General features: G+C 37.7%; 1 protein-coding gene across 2 annotated transcripts; it reads right to left on the reverse strand.

Moving 5' to 3' along the window:
- On the reverse strand, positions 1-20,446 carry slc1a1 (solute carrier family 1 member 1). 2 transcript variants are annotated; one of them, XM_042401085.1, is made up of 12 exons: positions 19,624-20,446; positions 14,749-14,889; positions 12,242-12,334; positions 11,504-11,618; positions 10,472-10,514; positions 10,225-10,320; positions 9,537-9,724; positions 7,976-8,083; positions 6,422-6,544; positions 6,057-6,251; positions 4,658-4,792; positions 1-4,553 (listed from the first exon to the last, which is right to left on the reverse strand). In XM_042401085.1, the coding sequence occupies exons 1-12, from the start codon at positions 19,721-19,723 to the stop codon at positions 4,313-4,315; spliced, it is 1,578 nt and encodes a 525-aa protein (XP_042257019.1). In that variant the 5' UTR covers positions 19,724-20,446; the 3' UTR covers positions 1-4,312. The 2 variants fall into 2 exon arrangements, with proteins under 2 accessions (XP_042257019.1, XP_042257020.1); XM_042401086.1 differs by having other exon boundaries at positions 9,537-9,721; positions 19,624-20,442.
- Positions 20,447-21,799: the final 1,353 nt, after the last annotated feature.

Raw genomic sequence — 21,799 nt, forward strand, 5'->3', positions numbered from 1 at the left:
CATGGTAAACAATATTACTTTAATGAACATATAATGTGACAAAGTTAAGTTTTCATCACTGCATGACCAAAAATCTATCTAAATATCTACATGATACTTGGTTTAGTATAAAGCTGAAAGAAAGTAATGTTAGCATTTGCAGTTTCTACTTTTTGCTACGCTAAGTAGCTAATAAGTAGAAAAATACTGCTTTGGAAACAGTATTTTACACTAAACAAAGAAAATCTCATTTGTTTCTTATGTGATTTTTCCAAGCACTATGACTGAAATTAGAATGTTAATCTAGCAAGGAATTTTAAAAATAAAGTAGTAGATTGCTGTTTTCTATGCTAGCCTAGCTACTAACATTGTTAAATACTGACACATTAGCTGTTGTTTTGGGAACAATATTTTACACAAACCAAAGAAAATGTCACAGGTGTTTCTTATGTGATTTTTCCCAAGCTAGACCATTAAAATTAGCATGTCAAACCCGTGGGAAATTTCCGACTTCCCACTATGAATATAACATGTAGTAGAATATGATATTGTGCTGTAAACTATGCTGGCAGTTTCAATTTGACCACTACTGTGTAGAAGGTGGAAATATTGTATATTCTTCTAAGAATTCGGACAGGTATGACCATATTTATTGTGATGTTGGAAAAGAAACCAAACAAAACAGGACCACTCTTACTTACTCTCACACTTACTTAAACTAAAAAAAATGATTATCATGCTGGGAACAGTGGTCATGGGACCAACACTGGGACCATTTAATGGATGTATTCAAACATACTGTAAATTAATAGCATAGATACAACAACAGAAAACCCAGTGATACCACTGTTGGTCCCATGTAATTTATTTTTTAAGCTGGCTAAAAAAGGTCACACCCCTTATTCCAAGCTTAAGTACTGTGTGTGCAAGCATCTTAGTGTGCAGCTGCTGCATGGAGTCAAATATATAATGTACATCTCAGTTACAGAAATGGAAATACATATGTATAAAAGAGTGCAAGACCACAATTAGATAGGAGCATTAACAGAAGTGCAGACACTTGTGGCATTTGCATCAAAGCATCAACTGTCATTGACATTCTGTGATGATGATGAGGCCTGTCAGTCTATCTGTCCAACACTTTTGTCCAGATTTCAAAAGGCAAGATTATTGCCACCATCAAGCCCACATTTCCACCTGAACACAAGAACTATCAAAATGCTCACCAGAAGATGAACCCTTTCTAATGTCGTTGCTGTTTTACCTTTCCTCTTTCACCAACCTCGAGCTAAAGGTCATTTTTGTACAAAAGATATGACATAATTACATTTATGCTGCAACTACTGATAATTTTCACTATTAATCTTTTAAATTATGTAATATCAAGAAATAATGAAACCATGCCCAACACATTTTCCCAAAAACCAAACTGACATCTTCACTTCTTGTTTAGTCTGACCACTGACAAAGAAAAGCTGGAAATCGTCACATTTCAGAAGCTGGAATCAGCAAACTTTTGGTGTTTTGCTTGGGAAGTGACTTAATTAAAATTTGTTCTGTCAACAAACAAATTGATCAATTCGCTAATTGGTTCAATACAAGAGCAGATTCATGTTCCTAGCATTATTTTAATGATCCAGTGGTTTTTCCTCTTGCATTATAGTTTTAGCTCTGACACTAATAACGCTCTAAGAATAGCAAAGCGGTAGATATGTTATTCATTCTGTCCAACACGCTAGTATTGTGGGGTGTGACATTGTTGCCTCTAGGGGCCGTTAGCCTAGTTTCATACTTATAGTCCTGTTTATGTTTGTGTTGTGGAAGTGCGGCTAGCCAATCACAGCCAGATGTAAAACAAAAGTCTATGTTATTTTTTAAAATTTCCAATAAAACTGTGACTTGCTTTTTTGCAGTGCGTTTCAGCCACAATTGTCAGTCACCCACATTTAGCTAACTAGCTAGCTAACTAGCCATAAGGCTGGAAATAACAAAAACATAACATCAAATCAAAAATGGGTGGGATAGATAGGAGTGTAGAAGAAAAAAATGTAAAGTACCGTGACACTCTCATAAGCTTGTTTGCCAGCTATGGTTTCTCTGACAGTTTGACATTTTCTATAGCAGGTGTTCTCAACCTTTTTGGCACAATGGACCATAGATATATACAGTATATTGACAACTTTGCTTCAAACTGTCTAACAGGGCTGGAGGGTGGTGTCACGATCGGAATAATGCCTCCTCCAAATATCTCTCAAGCTCTCCCAAACTTTTTTTTCTTTTTAGTTAGTTGCAACAGTAACAGAAACCTGGCACATTTAGATTATGAAGTTAAGTGAGTGATGACTGACTGATTACCTTGTGTACTGAAGTAGTTGATGTATGTTGTGTCCTGTTGGTGTGGGTATTTCTTTGTTGCCGTATAGCAAATGTTGCAAGGTGTGGTCCAGCTTTACAGTCATATGACAATGGCTACAAACCAGATCAAACGCATTCTGAGGTGTTACAAATGACACAACTGTTCTGAATGTTGCAACTGTAACCCATTTGGTTCTTACTGTAGCATTTGCCATGGGAAGTGAAACTGTCAAAGAAAAAGCTGTCATAGCTAACTGTTGAGGTGATGTACATATGTACTATGTGCTGAGCCTGTGTTTCTGTAGCTTGTATTTGATTTTGGATTATATGCTTATCCACTTTTTAACTGAGATGTTGATGAGAAGATTAAAAAACTCATGTCTGTGTGTTAAATACACAGCATAAGTCAGGAGGCAATTAGCTTAGCTTAGCATTATGATTCAAAGGAGGCTCAAACTGCTAGCCTGTCCAAAGCTTAAAAATACACCTACCAACACTTCTAAAAACTCCAAATAAATCATATGTCATTCGTAATCTGGGGTTTTAGGAGTTCTTTTCTGTAACTATTTCTTGGCGGAGTGATTCCCAGGAGTCTTGTCATGACGCTGAGTTTGCCAGGACAGAAATGCTGGGTGGATGGTTGTCTACACTTTTTTATGTATCTGTTTGTGTACAGATTTATCAAACAGAATACAGTGCATTAATTGTTGGGATTTAGAAGTGTTGTAGGCATATGTCTGAGCCTGGATAGCTGTTTCTCCATATTGCCAGTCTTTATGCTAAGTTAGGCTAACTGTCTTTTGGATCCAGCTCCATACACAGCACTTAATCATGGGATTGACATCGATCTTCTCTTGGAAAGGAGAATAAGTGTATTTACCAAAATGTCAAACTATTCCTTTAATAGCTGACCAAATGTGCAAATGGTTGTTTCAACAAAAATGCCTGTAACGAGCTAGATTTATATATGTCCTACAGTAGCTTGATTACCATTAGTTTAAGAGCATTTGAACATATTTCTACACCACAGTGAAAGTAAAGTAGCAGATTTGTTTAAAAAAAGCACTTAAAAAGACACACTGATTATTGAATTATTGACACATAAATCCATTATACAATTGAAACGGTCTTGTTTTAGAAGGTACAATTTGGGGTATCTAATATACTGTATTATTTCCCCACACTGCCTAAACACAGACACTATTTATGATTAATATACTTTGCAATCAATCAATGAATGTTAGTGATTTGGTTTTGAAAAAATGTCCTCAAATTTCACAGTGTTCAATGACTTCATAAACCTTCTTTAATCATATCTAGTCTTTGTGAAGTCTCCATAAAAGAAGTCTGTCTGCAGCCAGCGATCAGCATTTCTTTAACATATTGCTTCATGCAACTCGGTGAAAAACCTCTTTATATGTTTGGCACAGTTTAAATATACAGATAGATATACAAGCAGTGCATTATGGACACCAACATTCAACAACAGCCACACAAAAAAGATCATTCAAACATTTTAAAGAGTTATTGTCTAATCAACGAGCAAATAAAGTCGGATTGAAGTGTGAAATACAGATTATTGTTTTGTTGTACCGGTGTTGAATTGATATTTTCAGAATACATACACACACCTCACATACATCCAAAAAGAATGTCCTCATGCACAACTCACACAAACAGCTCTTCTTTTGAGTGTATCTTTGCAAGAAAGAAATCACTCTAATTCAAAAGAAAACAGACTTTTCTCAATCTTGGCACAATATCAGTGTAAGAGGGAAGCACTTTAATCTAGTCGTGGTTGTAAATGTCCGACATGAAGGGTGATCATCTTGGATAAGCTTAATGGAGGCTGCTATTGCTGATGTTTGAGCTTGGATGGATGCTCACTCGTCATGGTGCAGATACATGATGGAAGGTTGTTCTGCTTTACATCCATAGCAGCATGGCACTTTCTTTGCTCCTCTGAGCCAGCCAGAAGCTAAAACTGGGAGGTTTCAGTAAAGGAGATTGCATCTGTCTTGTCAACAGTGAAGCCTCCATTGACATAGGATTTCTTCTCGCACTCTTCGTCATCCAAAGTGGCTTCCAGGGCGAAGGGGTTGGCAACGTCCACGTCTGATGTCAGATCCATCCTCTCCAGTTCCCTCTTGGATAGTTTCTGGACAATGCTGGCTCCATAAGCATCACCAAGCACGTTGATCATAGTACGGAACCGATCCCTAAAACAAACCATCAAATGAATTCTACAGCATCTCTTTTATGTTATAATCTTAACTTTTTCATCCGAGAAGAAGGAAAAACAATCTGACGGACAAAAACTTACAGCAGCCAATCCACAGCGACTATCAGAGTGACGTCACTTGCAGGTAATCCTACAGCTGTTAAGACTATCACCATGGTGACAAGCCCAGCGTTAGGAACTCCTGCTGCTCCAATACTGGCAACTGTTGCTGTTATACTGAAACAAAGAGAAAAAACATGCAGAAAGGAAATGTTACTCCTATACCAAAAGATTCTGGTCCAAATGGCAAATTGACATTCAATGTAGTACAAATATCCATGGTGCCCCAACAGTGAACCCAATAGTGATCCCCTGACTTTTCCCCTGACTTTACCTCTTGCACCGCCAGCCAGTCAAACTTCTCACTTGTTCAGTGAAATAACTCAAAATGGATGAATTGCCATGAAATTTTGTTCTGACATTCATGGTTCCCAGGCAATGAATCCTGCTGACTTAGTTGAACCCCTGACTTTTCCTCTTGCACTCCTCCTCTTGAGTTAAATGTCTCAACTATTAGATGGTATGCCTTGAAATATGATACTACATTTTGTTGTATTGTATTTCTTGAGACCATGTACAGTGTTTAACATAAATGTTAACATTTGATGTACTGCACCAGAGTTAGCAGGAGGCTACATAAATAGTCAGATTTCATGTCTTTTTCTTGTTCTTTACTGAGAATGTGAACGTATATACATACATACATACATACATACTTGTGTGTGTGTGTGTGTGTGTGTGTGTGTATATGTATGTATGTGTATATATATATATATATATATATATATATATATAAAATCACAAAAAAACATGTTATGTCCCCTTGAAGCTACAACCACAATCTTTCCTGAACCCTAACCAAGTAGTTGACAGTCTCACCACAAATTGTCCAGTTGTCATGCAATTGTAGATGTTCAAATTTCCATTTTTCTAGTCACATTAAGGACTTCTCTTTGTTCCCAAGATCAAGAATGAACTTTCAATTTTAATGTTTGAGCCAGCAGGGGACAAGAAGTCCTTAAACAGCTCAGAAAAATAAAAAAAATTCAGTTCCATATAAACTTGGCAAATCTGCTTCTCTTTTTCTGTGGAAAATTGTGTACACTTGAAAGAACTAAAACAGCTAGAACATCTGTTAAAGGGACCTTATGGTGAGATTGATTTTTCAATTTCTGTTTCTAAGGTCAAGAATGAACTTTGAAACTCTCAAGGACGAACAAAACAAGCAGTTATTGTGCCTTAATGTCCATGGTGTCAGTGATAACTTTCTTGGTAGACATGCTGTAGAAAGCATTTTACATGTTTTCTTCAGTGTTTTATGTTTTTATAATTTTTATGGACAAGGTGTGGTTCCATCCTGGTCAGTAATAAAACTGCATTGTATTGTACTGTATTGTATCATAACTTGCAGTTAGAAATGCCCTGAGTGACTAAGCTGTACCTGATGGTAACAATCTGGCCCACATCCAGAGCATAGTCATTCAGCTGGGCGATGAAGATAGCAGCCACTGCCTCATAGAGTGCTGTGCCGTCCATGTTAATGGTGGCACCCACTGGGAGGACGAAGCGGGTGATTCGCTTGTCGATGCGATTGTTTTCCTCAGCACATCGGAAGGTGACAGGCAGGGTTGCAGAGCTGGAAGACATTTATTAAACTCAGTGGTTGCTTTGTTACTGTGACCTTATTGTGCACAGTGGTTTTGAGTCATTAATATGAAAAATGTGTTTTTCCTTGCTGCCCTGAAATGAAATATATAAAAATAATGGCAATTTATGAATGAGTACAAGCACAAAGAGGATTCTGACCTGGAGGAGATCATGAGTGCTGTCACCAGGGCCTGAGCCATACCCAGTGTGAATGTATATGGGTTCTTCCTCACAATGACAAAGAAGATCAGTGGCAGACAGATGGTGGCATGGATGGCTAGACTGAGGAATAAAACAGAGCTTATTATACAACAATGTACTTGAAAAGAATTACTTCATACTGGTTCTGTATTACTAGCACAATATAAGGCTTTTAGAGAAATACGTACACTTCATATCTATAATCATCAGACAAAAGAAAAGTGCTTGTAAGTTAATATCATGTTATTAACTATTCAGTTGCCCCATGAAAAAATAAAGTCCCTAAAATGTTTTGCACGCTGTCATGTCAAGATATTACTAGAATCAATATCATGCACTCACACTGTGCTTATACTTTTTTACTTACTTACTTACTTACTTACTTTTACTTTTTAAAAGTAGAATTACAACCATGTAAAATATACTCCATTACAGGTAAAAGTACTGCACTGAATACAGAACACAAAAGTACTGTATTATTGGGTGCAATATGTACTTAAAGGACTCATAAAAGTACTCTTTATGCAGAATGTCCCCTTCCAGAGTGTTATATTATATTGTATGTATTATATAATTGTATAACTGATGTGGTAATGTTAACATAGCAGTATTTTATTGTTATAGTTGGTCAAAGTAGAGATAATTGTAACTACATCATTTATTGTTTCGCAGCTTAATCAATAACAATGGCAACCATGTATTTACAATCTTCTTCTAAAAAATAATAACTACAGCTGTCGGATAAATGTAGTACAAAATTTTCTTCTGAAATGTAGATGTATAAGGGTAAGACATAAAGGAAATATTCATGTATAGTGCCATAAATGGTACAGTACTTGAGTTAATGTACTCTCTGCTGCATCTTTTCACTGGGCCTAAACACAGTTCAATGAGGCAACTGTTAAATCCTTGAAAAAAAAAACAATGGACTCCTAAAAGGCTTAATCTGAATACTGTTGGAATTGGTGCGGTTGTACAAAGCATCGTTATAGTAATTGTTGGAAAAAGGCTATTTAATAATAATGATTTTTCACGACAAACGCATAAAATTAAGTGAGGTGTGACAGCTGAAGTTATCACATGTAAAGATTTAACACCGCAAAGTGAAAATTTCAACTTCACAATGCAAGTAATGCATTTTCATGTAAGAGGAAGCAATAATGAAAAAGTTTTTTATAAGCATTTTTTGCTGCATTCAGAACATTACAAAAAAGTGTGAGCACTGTGCGCACAGATGTCGTCACAGGAGCGCTCTGAGCCTTGGACTAACCCTCTGACCTAACTGGAGGGGATTTACAGTACAGTCTTTAATGGTGTCACTTAGATTTAGAGGCATGAGGAAGCTTTCATTACTGCATCTGCAGGTTGAGCAGTTTTAAATGTCCTTGGCCCTTATCAGTGCCCACACAGAGCTCAGCTTTTACTGTATCACTGAGGGGAGAATCGGCCCAAATGTCAACCATAAATCCCAGTGTCTGGAACAGGCGGATACAGAGTAACGGGACAGCTTACCCACTCAGCACCGTCACCATATAAAGACCCATCTTCCTGAAGATCTCCCAGTCTTCCACCTCAATGATCTTAGCAGCGATTAGGAACAGGATCCCTATTGGCATGTAGCTGAAAAAACACAAATAGTTTGAGTCATTTGGGGTATAGAATCTGCGATTATATCAAATATTGTGAATTTGGACAACAGATGAAATGATGAGTTTATTAATCAATTGACAGAAAATAATCAGCAACCATTCTAATGATCGATTAATGTTCAAATAATTTTTGCTTCCCGAATGGAAATATTTGCTGGTTTTCTTAGTCTTCTATGATAATTTAAAAATATCTTTCTGTTTTGAACTGTTGGTGGGACAAATAAAGAAATTTGAATATGTCAACTTGAGTTTTTGGGATAATTGTGGTGGGCATTTTCCACTATTTTATAGACCAAGTGATTTATCTAATCTGGACCTAATTTTGAGTGTAGAAATGGTTTTGATCATTGTATCTACCAAGGATCCAAAGACTTCTGCTACCCAACCTGGTTTGGTTCAAGGCCACTTTATTTTATGTAGCTTCGAACTCCAGTTTAGTCATTTTCAAACCTAATTCGTTAAGTTTTTCTCTTTCTCTCTCAGATTGTCCCAAGTTCTCTACGCCCATATGTGTTGTGCTACAAAAGTCCCAGTGGGAGGTGCTGCTTGCAAAGCAAAACGCAGCCAGAGGGGGGCTTCTTAAATAAATATAATTAGGAGGAAGGCACATGCATTCTGGAAATATTGTTATGACAACAGTGTTGAGATTCCAATACTGCATGCATACACATACATACAGTAGCTAAAAACTGGCACCTCAATAACTTGATTGGGCCTGTATATTGTTCTGTTCTGGACTGTGACTGATTGAACTGTCAAGTTCAGTTGGGAAAGATGGTCTGAGTTTACCAGTAGTGCTCATCTGGCAAATATTTGGAAAAGGTTAAATGTATCTTGGGATGGACCAACAGGTACAATAATAAAATGTTATGAGATGTCATAGGTTGGCCTAAGAGGATTAGTTGGGTATAGCTGGAATAGCTAATGGGCCACATTCTGTGTTGGTCTAATATGTTTAAAAACTTTACACAAGGTCCAATTATTTGCTTTTTCTAATACTATGAGCTCCATTTCACAACCAAGTTTGCAACCCTATCCAAATAATTCCATCTGGTGAGGAAAACCATGAGATGTGATTGAAAGCTCGAGAAAAATACTAAGAAAACCCTGAGTTAAGATTTTTTTGTTAACCACCGTTTAAAAGGTGAAGAGCAAGATAGCGATTCAAGTCTCAAGATTTTCAGTACTAGTCGGATTCAAAGGGGCTAGGCCTTGAAGAATGGGTACTGGCTAAGTTCGGGTCTCAGTTTTAGGTCCATTCAAACATTATGGATCCATTCTTAAAAAGTACACAAAAAGTCACATGTACATAGTTATCCAAGTTTTAACAACTGAAAGGATGCTCCTGAGTTCACCATGTACGTAGGTTTTAACTTTGTGTACCTTTGGAAGCCCATGCCTGTAGACCAGTCTTTTATACATACCACATAATTATCTGCACCAGTTTCATGGTTGCTTCATTCAGGGCATCAAAAAATTCCAGGAGGATGCGTCCCTTTTCACCCATCTTCCCAATGACAAGTCCAAAAGCAACACAGAATACGATAAGACCCAATACGTTGATTCCATCAGAATATGTCCCAATGATTTTATAGTCCTTGGTGATATTCTGCTGACAGAGAAAACAAAGAGGTGATTCATTCAGTTAGCCAAGACCAGGCCAGGAAGCTGCTTTCACAAGCACATTAGCTGACTCTAAAGAGCCATTGATGAGCTGTGCAAATGTTTTCTATGGGATCACAGCCCACTGACCCATAGCTACTTATAACTCATTATTGGGCCTTCTGATGCATTTAAATCAGACGCTGGTTGCCAGGTGCAGAAACATGAAACTTAACGTGAAGCAGATGGATCAACAAGGACACACTGTTGTCGTGTTAAGATCAAAACTCAAACAATCCTGTAGAAGAATGTTTCCTACAGAGGACACTGGTGGACTCATGCAAGTCTAACCTTGAAATGCAAATCTACACATCGGCTGCACCATGTGGCAGTGAGAGGTAAACCTCTTTCAATTCCCAGAAATTTGGGAATCAGGAAAGGCAATGACATTGATAGCATTTATGTACTGACTGCTCTACATTATCAGAATAGAGTATTGTTCACACCTACCTCCACTGCTGCCATGATAGTAGTTGTCAGAGGTGGAATTGTGGTGGTGTCGGCTGACACTTTTGGAGGCTCCAACTCTTTGCGCTTGGTCTTGTACTAGAGTGTAATAGGTCACATTTCACAACACTAGTGATACCTTCACATGGCTGCATACTGTATTATCACCAGAGCCTGATGTACTGCAGGTCTGAATCACACTTTAAACAGTGGCACAGAAATGAATGATGGATGTGCAAAAGCATCTTACCTGTTGAAAACAAGCCTGCACCAGATTTTCTGGAAACATGTTTCTGTTGATGTGAAAAGACAAGATCGGGGGTGGATGAAGGACACAGAGGATAATGATGTGTACTACAATCATTCAGTAACAGATGGGGCATTGCATCTGTCTGCTGTATGTGTCTTTTGAGGCAATAGTGCTAAAATACTGAAATCAGTGTTTGCAGATAGCTTTCTCCAGGGATACCAAGATTTTGTCAATAGAAAGTTGCGGGGAAATCTGATGTTTAGTACTGCACATTGATTTCATTAAAGGCTATTGCCTTTAATTCAAGAAACTGATTAGTCGTAAAGTCTAATCTAAACCTGGCATTAAAGGTCTCAATTTGCTTCAAACGAAGTGCTTGTCAGATCATCTAACAGCGCCTGAAAACCCCTTTCTGATGGCCAAATCAACGTAATTTTTTAAGATGCCGTAATTTTCCAAAACAGAAAATACCAGAATCACAATCACTTTTTCAAAGTGATCAGCCAGGTGTGTGGATGTATGAAAGTAAGGGAAGGTACATACAACTCATTCAAGCTCTTTTTTCATTCTTCACAGAACTAGACAACTTCTTTCCCTTCTGGTGTGTACAACCGAGTACAACACTATGAATGCTTTTATGGACTGTCCGAAAATGTGTGCCTCATTTCTATGATTTATCGCATTGAGACACAGAGAGATGGGGAGGCGCTGGAATGCGGCAAGGAAGAGGCTGTGGCAATAGTTTTGACCTACCCTCAACTGTGGCTATTCTGAACAAATATAAACAATTTTACCTTTGGTGTTGAACAACATGTATTGTACAACTTAATTTGTTAGAAGCTAAAAGACAGAATAGGAGGTGGCAAATTGCTGTTGACTGATCACCAAGGGTCAAGTATTTCAATTTTAGAGCATCAGGGAAAGACATAAGCCCGCAGATTCTTTAAATTCAAACTGAGCACTCTGAACATAAAAACTTTCATCATGTTCATGAGAGCATATGCAGTTTCTTTCACATGGCTGTTAGGTCACCTGAGGAGGTCCAGGAGTGTGTCAACTGTTGTGACGTTGGGCGTGGTCCCAGTTCTGTCAATGTGGTCAGCTGTCTGAGAGACTCCTGGTTTGATAGTCATCACTAAAACAATGCCTGCAAAGGATGACCACAACTCAATAACATTATCAACCACCACTTTTACACACACCATCTGGGTGACTGAACTTTAAAGTCATCCAAAAGATAGCAGAATTTAAAGGAACTGTTGGAGTCAGGACGTGATTTAGCCTTGCATAACTTAAAGACTTGAAACAGGGGGCAATGGCTAGCTTATTGGCTCAATCCAAAGTTCAAAAACACCTCTAAAGTGCACTAGTTTATATATTGTATCGAGTTTTTAAAATCTGTACTCAAACAGAAATGTAAAAACTATAATTTGTGGTTTTAGGTGGAGTTACATGCTGGAACTATTTCTTTACAGTTTATCCATCTATCCCTGTAGCTCAGGTTGCCAGATGTGGTCAAGTAGCACAGGTTTTGGTCACTGTACAGGCATAATGGCACCAAACTTGGCAACCTCACTGAGGTTTGAACTGTTGTTACATTTCCATTCGTGCACTGATTAAACTGATTAAACTGACAAGATATGTGTTAATTAGTAAAATCTAAAGGTGTCAGTAGGCAGAGCCAGGCTAGCTGTTAAGCCAGCTGCTAGCTGACCACGTCAGTACGAGCGAAGTGAAGAGAGGCTTGAGAGAAGGAAAATATAAACTCACCGAGAATAACTGCAATGATGGTTGTTGAGAAGTAATATACAACAGCTCGCAGACCTATCCTTCCTGATACCTCAGAGTCCAGGGCTGCAACACCTGAGGACAAGAAACACAATATGTAGTCCAAATCTAAACCAAAGGCTTGCCCACCCGCCAAATATCAAAACACAATTGCAACTGTGGTGTATTTTCATTAAATGTCATTGGTGTGCTTAAAGACAATATTAAGCTATGCAGATTGATTTTATAAGTTTATAAGCAATAAGGGCTAATGTGATACAATTTGTATTGGTGTAGTTATAATCTCATGAACCATATTTAATCACAATGTACGTATAGAGGCACAATAGAAGAATCATAATCATACACTGGAGAAATTTGAGTGTGTTTGTATTACATGTCACTTTGCTTGGGTCTGCATTAAAGTCTTCACCTTCTAAAAAAAAATACTCTCTGGAGGAGATCAAGAAATAAGGGTGTAAAATGACTAGAATAACTTATAAAAAAATAAGAGGCCAGAAGACAACTTGGCAATAATGGTGTAAAATGATTTCCAATACTTATATATAAAAATTGGATATAATCAGGTAGAATTGAATATGCCAGTACATATTCTCAAACAGAGTTTTGACCAACAACGAGTGACGGAGATAAAAGTAACATAATAATTGGTCAAAAATTAGGAAGGGTGGATGATAAGGTGTGACCTAAGCCGACCCAAGGACATAAAAACAATCCCCCAAAGAAAAAACCTTTGAAGCGATTTGGTTCTTTGTAAAAGTGCTACTTGCTCCCCTTTTTTTGCCGGCAATAAAAGAACACTTTGCTGCTTGGACCTCTGACTCCCTTTTATTTTCAAGAGAAAGTTTTTTGCTCTGGTGCATTTTTCTGCAACAATTTGATACAACACAACTTCTAAATTGGTTTAAAGGTCTTTCATACCAAGATTTATACTAGACAATGGCTAAATCTAAGTTATTCATGTTTTCTGGGGCTATAAAAGGCACAGTTTACATCAGTAATAATTGTAAAAATGTTTACATTTTGTAAAAAGGCCTAAATGTTGAGAATTGCATAAAATGTCATTAGTCAAAATTATTTAGTCAAAGCAGTTTTAAATACTTCCATAGGAGTATATTTCTGAGTGGGAATGATTGAATCCTTATTTTTTGGCCTAAAACATAGGTAGATACCAAGTCTATAACTATTGGAAACCATAACAAGTAACAACATCCAAGACAGCTTGAATTGATGTCAAAACTGAATAATCTGCAATCAATACGTTTACCATCTACTTCCTCCCTGAGCAGGATAGAGAGCAACAATACATTTACTTCTCTTTTTACACATGTATACAGAAAAAAGGAGTTATCAGGAGAACTCCTGTTACTACACTGTGCAACTGCAGGCACTGCTTAGATTCATATAATACACAGTAAGAAATAATGGCGCACAGGTGGTGAAACTCAAGGGAATTGCAGGTGGGAAAAACAAATTTTAGTAATCAACATCTACTGATGCGGAAACTGGCATCATGGACTAATAATGGAACAAAATGCCAGGATGTAAAAGTTCTTTCCCAAACATAATTTGTCATTTGTACTCATTGATCAGTCAGCTTTAGCTCAAGCTGAAGGTAACAAAAGAAAGAAAAAAAAAATCTGCCACTATGCTATCTTGCTTTCAAAGTCCTGCCCATATTCTGCTTGTGGAAGATTTCCTCCCTATCACTGTCACATTACATGAGCAAGATCAATTTGAGGCTTCTGTGAAATATGCTATGTAATTTCTTCATTTTGCGTATATAAGAATGAACTGCTTCTAGGCTTATTTCCATTCCAGCAGGGGGCCTTCATATGCTGCTGTGAATGAGGTGAGGGGATTAGCTTGAGAAGATGTAATGCAGCTCCTAACTGACATTCTTCAACAGTCAGCTGGAGTATCAGATACCCTATGCTTGTCTTGTGTATTTGTGAATGTTACTTAATTTCTTTAGACAGCTGAACTGACATAACCAGATAGATGTTTGTCTTACTGTAGCTTTGCTGCATTCAGACCACAAGCAGCTGAAACTATGCAGTCTGATACGCTCTGGTTGCATCTCATTAGTTTGCAGCTATGTGCAATGCATTTGGTTTTGTCTTCCAACGTCATTTCATTGACATTGCTTTCTACCAAGCACTAAATAAGTTCAATTTGACAATCAATTCATGCATTTTTTTGGGCATCAACTTGTGATGTCTATCACAAGTTCACAGAACCCCAGATGAACCCAAGGTGACATATAAAAATGTTATCGTTTGTCCAAACAACAGTTAACAGCCAAAAATACTTAGTTTGTTACCATGTAAGACAAATAAAAGCAGCAAATTCTCACATTCTCACAACCTCATTATTTAAAAGTACACTGACCTTTATTCATTCATTACTGATCTTCACATTGTAATGCACCCCTCTATCACAAATTGTAGGACTAAGGGTGCGATTCAAAGTAGTCACATTTAAGTTACCTGTTATCATGCTTGAAATGATGAGTGGAAGGATGACCAGCTTGAGCATTCGCATGAGGATCTCTCCTGGGAAGCCAAAATATTGCTTGTGGAGTTGAGAGAGGGATGCATACTCTCTAACTACAATGCCCAAACTGATCCCTGCAAGATCAGGAGAGAGGCACAGTCAAATAATAAAGACTACTTGGTTTCAGCTGAAAAGAAAACCAAAGAAACACAGCTTGTCAGAGTGCTTGAATCACAGAGCAGACAATCATTATGGCTGAATATAAACGTGTGGAAGCAAGATCAACAAGCACAATGCAACCTAAAGGTGAAATAGAGTCATAATCCAGTTACCAGATTAGTCTGGTTGGTGTTGGCAACATAGGATGGAATACAGACATAGAAAGACACAACACTGCACATTTCCAACATTTAAAATGTATTATATCTCTTCAATGAATGCAGAATTAGCTCTGCATTAGCTACTGTTACAATCACATTATTTCACAGGTCAGTGAGGTTTAATCCATATGGAATTCATGTGGCGCAGTGCACACTGGTGTATATTTTCCAGCTATAAACTTCACATGTATCCCACTCAGTGATTTTAGTAATGCACTCCAAATGTCCAAGTGCGTTATCACCCATAACAGACCACCATTAAAGGTGCTTGTAAAAGACTGGGATGACACAGCAAACAGTGATCTATTAAGACATGACCTATTGAGTTTTGAAGGGGGGAGCTATTTCAGATGGTTCTGAAGTAAAGGTCTAGTTAATTTTTCCCATAAACAGTGTTAGATGAATGACACTTGCACCACTTAGATATAAAGATTTCCTGGTTGATCATTAATCAAAGAGGGACAATTGTGTTGTGCTGGTTCCTTGATACAAAGTTGAAGGTACAAGCCTTGTATACAGAAAGGCTTTGGGGGAGAAGTTAACTATGACTCCAAAGATGCATTTTGGGAAGAAACTTTCAATCACACCGCTTTAAATTTCTGTAATGTACGCCACTAACAGTGGAAGCTAAAGATTACACTGCTTATATGCAGATTGCTAATGGTGCCAGCATCCGGTTTCTCAAATTATTGTCTCTCGCAAATTGCACATACAGTCTTCTTGCATGCTCATGCATGGGCCACAAGTATATGTTCATATCTGTTTTGATTAGTTACATGTGTCAAAATGAATGGAAGATGACATTATATAATGTTGCAAGTCACAGCTTGCATGTTGCAAATTTGGTGAAACAGGCCCCTGATTTGGGTGTGTAATATTTAACCCCATCCACCGTGCCAAAATAACAGACAAAACCCAGTTTCTCAGAAACAACCCAGTTAGCACCAACCGGGATGTCAACATTGATTTCTAGTTGAAAACTGGGAAATATTCAGTCTGAATGTCTAAGACCTCTTTTCACCCTCTTCTCAACCAGCTGAAATGCAGCTACAACATCAATGTGTCACAAAACACAAACGTGTTAAATCATTTTGAGAATTTGTTCAGTTGTAGCTTATAGCACCTTTCATACAAGAAATGCAGCTCAAAGTGCTTTACAACAAAAATTACATGACAAGGACATAAAAGAACATAAAAGCATGTAGAAAAAAACCCCAAAACAAAACATTGATGTAACATAAGATGGAAAATAAAATTAAAGTAAAACCCACTTGATAAGGTGAAACTAAAATACATAGAATGCATAATAATCAAAGAATAAAATATGAAAAGAACATAGAATGTATAAAATAAATTAAAATATAACATTTTAAAAGTGCAGCAGAGAGCAAGTGCGAAGCTATTTAAATGCTTGGGTAAAGAGATAGGTTTTAAGCTTTCTTTTGAAAGTATCTAGCGATCTGGCTTCCCTGATATCTATGGGCAGTGTATTCCATAGTTTGAGGTCATAATTGTGAGGTCGTAAATGTTAAAGGAAGGGAGTGCAGAGCAGCTAAAAGTAGACGCAATGTGATCTCTCCTCTTGGTTCTGGTTAATAGTGGAGCTGCAGAGTTTTGGATGAGCTGAAGTCTCTCAGTGGCTTTTTGCGGGAGTCCAGTAAAAAGTGCATTACAGTAGTCTAGCCCGCTTGAGATGAAGGCATGAGTTACTTTCTCAGCATCTTTTTGATTTATAAATGATCGTGCTTTTGTTACATTTCTGAGGTGAAAAAATGATGTTTTCATCACCTTGTTGATGTGTGAACTGAAGTTTAGATCTGAATCTAAGATAACACCAAGATTTGTAACCTCAGATTTAATCCAGGGAGTTATTCTCTTTTGGTTTTGGGGCCCGACTAGAAGGATTTCAGTTTTATCCTCATTTAATTTGCAGAAGTTATTGCTCATCCATTTATTTATTGCTATTTGACAGTTGGTGATGGAGTTAATAGCTGCAGCATCATTTGGTTCAGCAGAGATGTACAGTTGTGTGTCATCTGCATAACTATGGAAACATACATTGTGTTCTCTGATGATGTCACCAAGTGGCAGCATGTACAGCGAGAGATGTAATTCCACTGTATTTAATGTTTCATAAATATGGAAATATATAGTAATAGTGGAATATTTGTTTTGGGGCAGAAAAGAAAAACAAATAAATCCAATAACAGAGCGCAGGTTGGGACTCGTAGCACTCTCTCCATCTCTCTCCTCTGCTCTGTTCTGCTGTCTGTCCCTGTGTCACGGATGTATAAATAGCTGCAGGTCTGTGTGTCTGGTGGAGCTGAGCTTTGGCTGAGTGGTCAGTGCAGTTGTCTGTGTTTTGGGAGACTGGGGTATGAGACCCGGTGTGGGAATCATCTTTTGCTAGATCATACTTCACTGGGATTTGCATTGGTGAAATTTTTCATCCTCTACAATGTGCATATAATAGCCTATTGTCATTTTGGAGCCTGACTAAGAAACCAAAGTTCTCTGATAAGCCAGTATTGCCAGTGAAATATAGTCTAAATATGAATGTTTAATCAACGTCTTCAAATAGTAGGTGAAAAAACTTTCACTCCTGAACCAGTTTTGAATGTCTTTTCACTAGTGACCACAGCCATTCCTTAAATATCTTTTGAAATGGGAAAATGCTCACTGGGAGAGCTGAATTAATTAAAACTAATGGCCATAACATAAACCTTTATTGTTACCTCATCCGGGAGAGTACCATGTTTCTATGTGAAGAAACATTGAGGATATCTATTGAAGAAAAACTTGAAATGGGAATACAGAATGAGGAAAAATGCTTTTGGCAACCAGCAGCTCCATTCACTTTGCAATTTGGTATTTGTTGATGTCAAGCACTTTGTTTCGACCTAGAGTGTAGGCATTTTAATGTTACCATGTAAAGTACAGGCAAAGAAAGTAACAGTTGCCTCTTTAATTGCTTCTACTTTCTTGGAGTATGTGTGTGGCAGAAAAACACCTACCAAGACCTTTAAAGGTGTGTGTTTAAACAGCCAATGAACCAGTTGAACATTAGCTGTATGTTATGCTAGCACCAGATGTACCAACCATGATGATGTGTGCCAGGTATTTGTGTCCAGCTCAACCTCTGACTAAACTCAGAAAACATCAGTTATTTCTGTTATTTCCCTCAAGTCTCTCTTTTTATGTCTCATCTCTGTACATTTATGAGGAAAATTCATAAAGCCCCGGGATACACGCAATTTTGAGAATTCGCATCTAATCACATTTTTTCCATTGTTCTTTTAATGCAATTGCTCCACCTCTAAAATTTGCTTTGTGTTAAGTCTGTAATTTACACATTTGATTTTGTCCGATAAATCTGTACACAAACAAAACTGTAAAATTGTGATTTTAAGAGGAGGTACTTTTCTTGATGTACAATGGTCAAATGCAGAAACTTATTAAGTCTAGTCACTACACAGTACAGTCTGTACACAGAATATTCTAAAACCCATGCTCATAGGAAGTATCTAGCAACCTGTTCATAAGTTCAAGGTTCAAGTTATACTGAGAGATGCTGCACAAATGTCTTGGGTGAATGGATAAAATGGGTAAAATGAATGGAACTGTTGTTTGAAAGAAAGAGTTCCAGCATATAAGTCCCCCTGACACCACAAATTATAGTTTTTACACTTGTGTTTGTGTACATATTCAACAAATGACATACAACTTTGGACAGTCCCGGGCTACCTGATTCCCCCGTGTTCAGTCTTTATAGTCTGGAAATCCATGGTATCAGTTTTGAGTTTTCTCTTTCTCAAAAAGAGAACAAACAAGCTTATATTATGAAATGTTGAACTATTTTTTAAAATCTGAATGTGTTTAATAATGAAAGCAGGTACTACTAACTGTCTGATCCATCTAACAGAGGACATGCAGCTCAAGGTAACCTGTCAAAAAATATAAAAAGACATCCGATAACCACAATTCAGACATTGTAATGCTTCCTAAGCCCATATGTTCTAAGCAACCACAGATAGTGTACTGTACACTGTGCTATAGGACTCCACACTGACCCAGCATCAGCTGTCACTTCAGTCTGGTCACGTTTGACTGAGGCACATCCAGACACTGGGGGAGAAATCTGCTCTTTGCCTCTGGAGGACAGAGGCTATGTCTCCTACAGCACCACACAGAGTACTCATCCTCCATTCTATATTATATATGAATATGAAATACACTGCATGTGCTCCTTTACACACATAAGCATTTACTGTGGCTGTTTAGTCAAGCAGTGGCCAGCTGATGCAAAAGAGGCTGATTTATTTCAACACTGACAGCAGCAGAAAAAAAGATTGAATGGTAAAACAAAGACAATAAGGAAGGAATGGACGTGGAAATAAAAAACGACATCAAGAAAGGTGAAAGCGTCTCAGCATAAAAGGTGAAAGCGTCTCAGCATACATGAGCAGACATTGGGGGGCTTTCACATACCAAGCAGCACTGATAAAACCGTGGCGATCAGAAGCCAATTCCTCTTCAGCAAGCCTTTGAAATTCACGCCTCGTCGCTCTTTGTTGCCCATCATGTCCATGGTGTTGCTTTCTCTCCAAAAGGGAGAAACACAATGGTTCCCGTGGAAACACAAAAGGCTCCTGCGGCCGGGATGTCAGATGCAGACGAGAGGCAGAGGAGGATGGAGTTTCCGTGTTGCTACAGCAAAGGATGCAGCCGTCAGACGCTGCTGATGGCCAGTGTTGGTGTGAGGGAGGGAGTGTGTGTACGTGTGTGTGTATAGCAGAGAGGGAAGGAGGGAGGGAGACAGTCGCCTTCTCCCTCCACCACCCTTCCCCCCTCACAAGGTGTCTGACATTTTCTCCTTTTCATGCCTGCAATTGCAGCTTGTGATGCAGGAAGAGGAATACAGGACAGGAAATACAGATTTTTCACCTTGTGGAAACTGATTTGAATTCAAGTATGATTCCAGGACTTTCCATGATAAAGTCTTAACTTAACCTAGAACACTACCACTGACTAAAACTGTTCAAGTCAAGGTCTAGGTTTATCTTGTCATTTTATGCGGACAGAGAGCAGCTGCTGCTGCATGAAAAATAACGACAAATCTGGTTTTATTTTTTATCTTATGACTCCAGCTGATCTTCTATTATTGCCTCACTCAGTACACTGGTCTTACAGGTATCTACAATTCTGATATGTGACAATGCTGCCATCTGCTGTGTCCCTGACAGCTTTCTCATTATGTCACCAGTGGTGGAAGAAGTACTCAGACCCTTTAAAAGTACCAATGAAGCAATGGAAAAATACTCCATTACAAGTAAAAGTCCTGCATGAAAAATCCTACTATAGTAAAAGTACATAAGTATTATGAGCTTGATGTAGTTAAAGTATTGCAGTAAAAGTAGTGGTTTGGTCCCTCTGACTGATATATTATTATATATGACATCATTAGATTATTGATAGTGAAGCATCAGTGTTAGAGCAGCATGTTACTGTTGTAGCTGCTGGAGGTGGAGCTAGTTTCAACTTCTTTATATACAGTTAGCTAGTTTAGTCCAGTGGTTCCCAACCTAGGGGTCGGGCCCCTCCAAAGGGTCAGCAGATAATTCTGAGGGGTCGTGAGATGATTAAAGGGAGAGGAAAGAAGAAAAAACAAAGTTCTGATACACAAATCTGTTTTCAGTTTTTGGACTTTTTCTCTAATCTTTGATTTTTGGTGAAATATTGGATCATTTGAACATTTATTGGAATGAAATCATGTGAGAAGTTAAGAGGGAAAAATAAATCACTTTTTGTTGAAACTGTTAACAGCTCATAGATGGATGTCCTGGTGGCCTAATGGTTAAGGCACATATCATATCATATGATATGAATACTTTTTCTTTTTTTTTAAATACCTACAAAAAATTCCACAGGGTTGGTTTGTGGCTTGTGAAAGAGTTGTGGGGGAGTAGTTATTGCTGGGAATTTAGACTTATGACCTTTTCCAGAAATCCTGTGTGAGTCACTGTGTGAACAAGTGGTCTGTGAACAGCAGTCCAGAACCAGTCGACTGGGAAGGAGTCAAAGATCATCTTTGAACAGAGACAGAGGTTTATCATCTCCACCTATGTACAAACACTTGTTTTTGATGATACTCAAGTTCTATTTGAGATGCTGAGATATGATTCAAAGCTCTGAAAAACCTAATAAGTGGACCTTGAGTTTAGTTCATTTTGTCCCAGAAATGTCATAGAGTATATATTGTATATTAAATCAAATTAGAGAGTAAATGTAAGTATCTAAATAAAAACATTGTGCCTTTTATTGAGTAATTTCTTTACAACACTTTTATTTCCTTCATTAAATTTTCTGGCAACTTATTACTGCAATATTTCTTGTCTGCTTTTATTTATTTATTTTTATCAAATTTATTCTATTTTGATTGATTTTATTCTCCTTTTCACTATCTTTTTAAAATTTGTTCTAATGCATTTATTGGCCTTATGTAAAGCATGGAATTGTCTGGAATTGTTTGAAAGGTGCTGTACAAATGCATGAATGGCCTTGCCTTAGCTTAAAAAAGTCAATTATTCGTGAATTTATTATCACAAAATGGCTAAACTAAATTGGCATGACTAAAAATACCATAGATATTTGGAGATAGTTAGAC

This window comes from Thunnus maccoyii, chromosome 22 (genome assembly GCF_910596095.1).
Source record: "Thunnus maccoyii chromosome 22, fThuMac1.1, whole genome shotgun sequence".
Lineage (NCBI taxonomy): Eukaryota > Metazoa > Chordata > Actinopteri > Scombriformes > Scombridae > Thunnus > Thunnus maccoyii.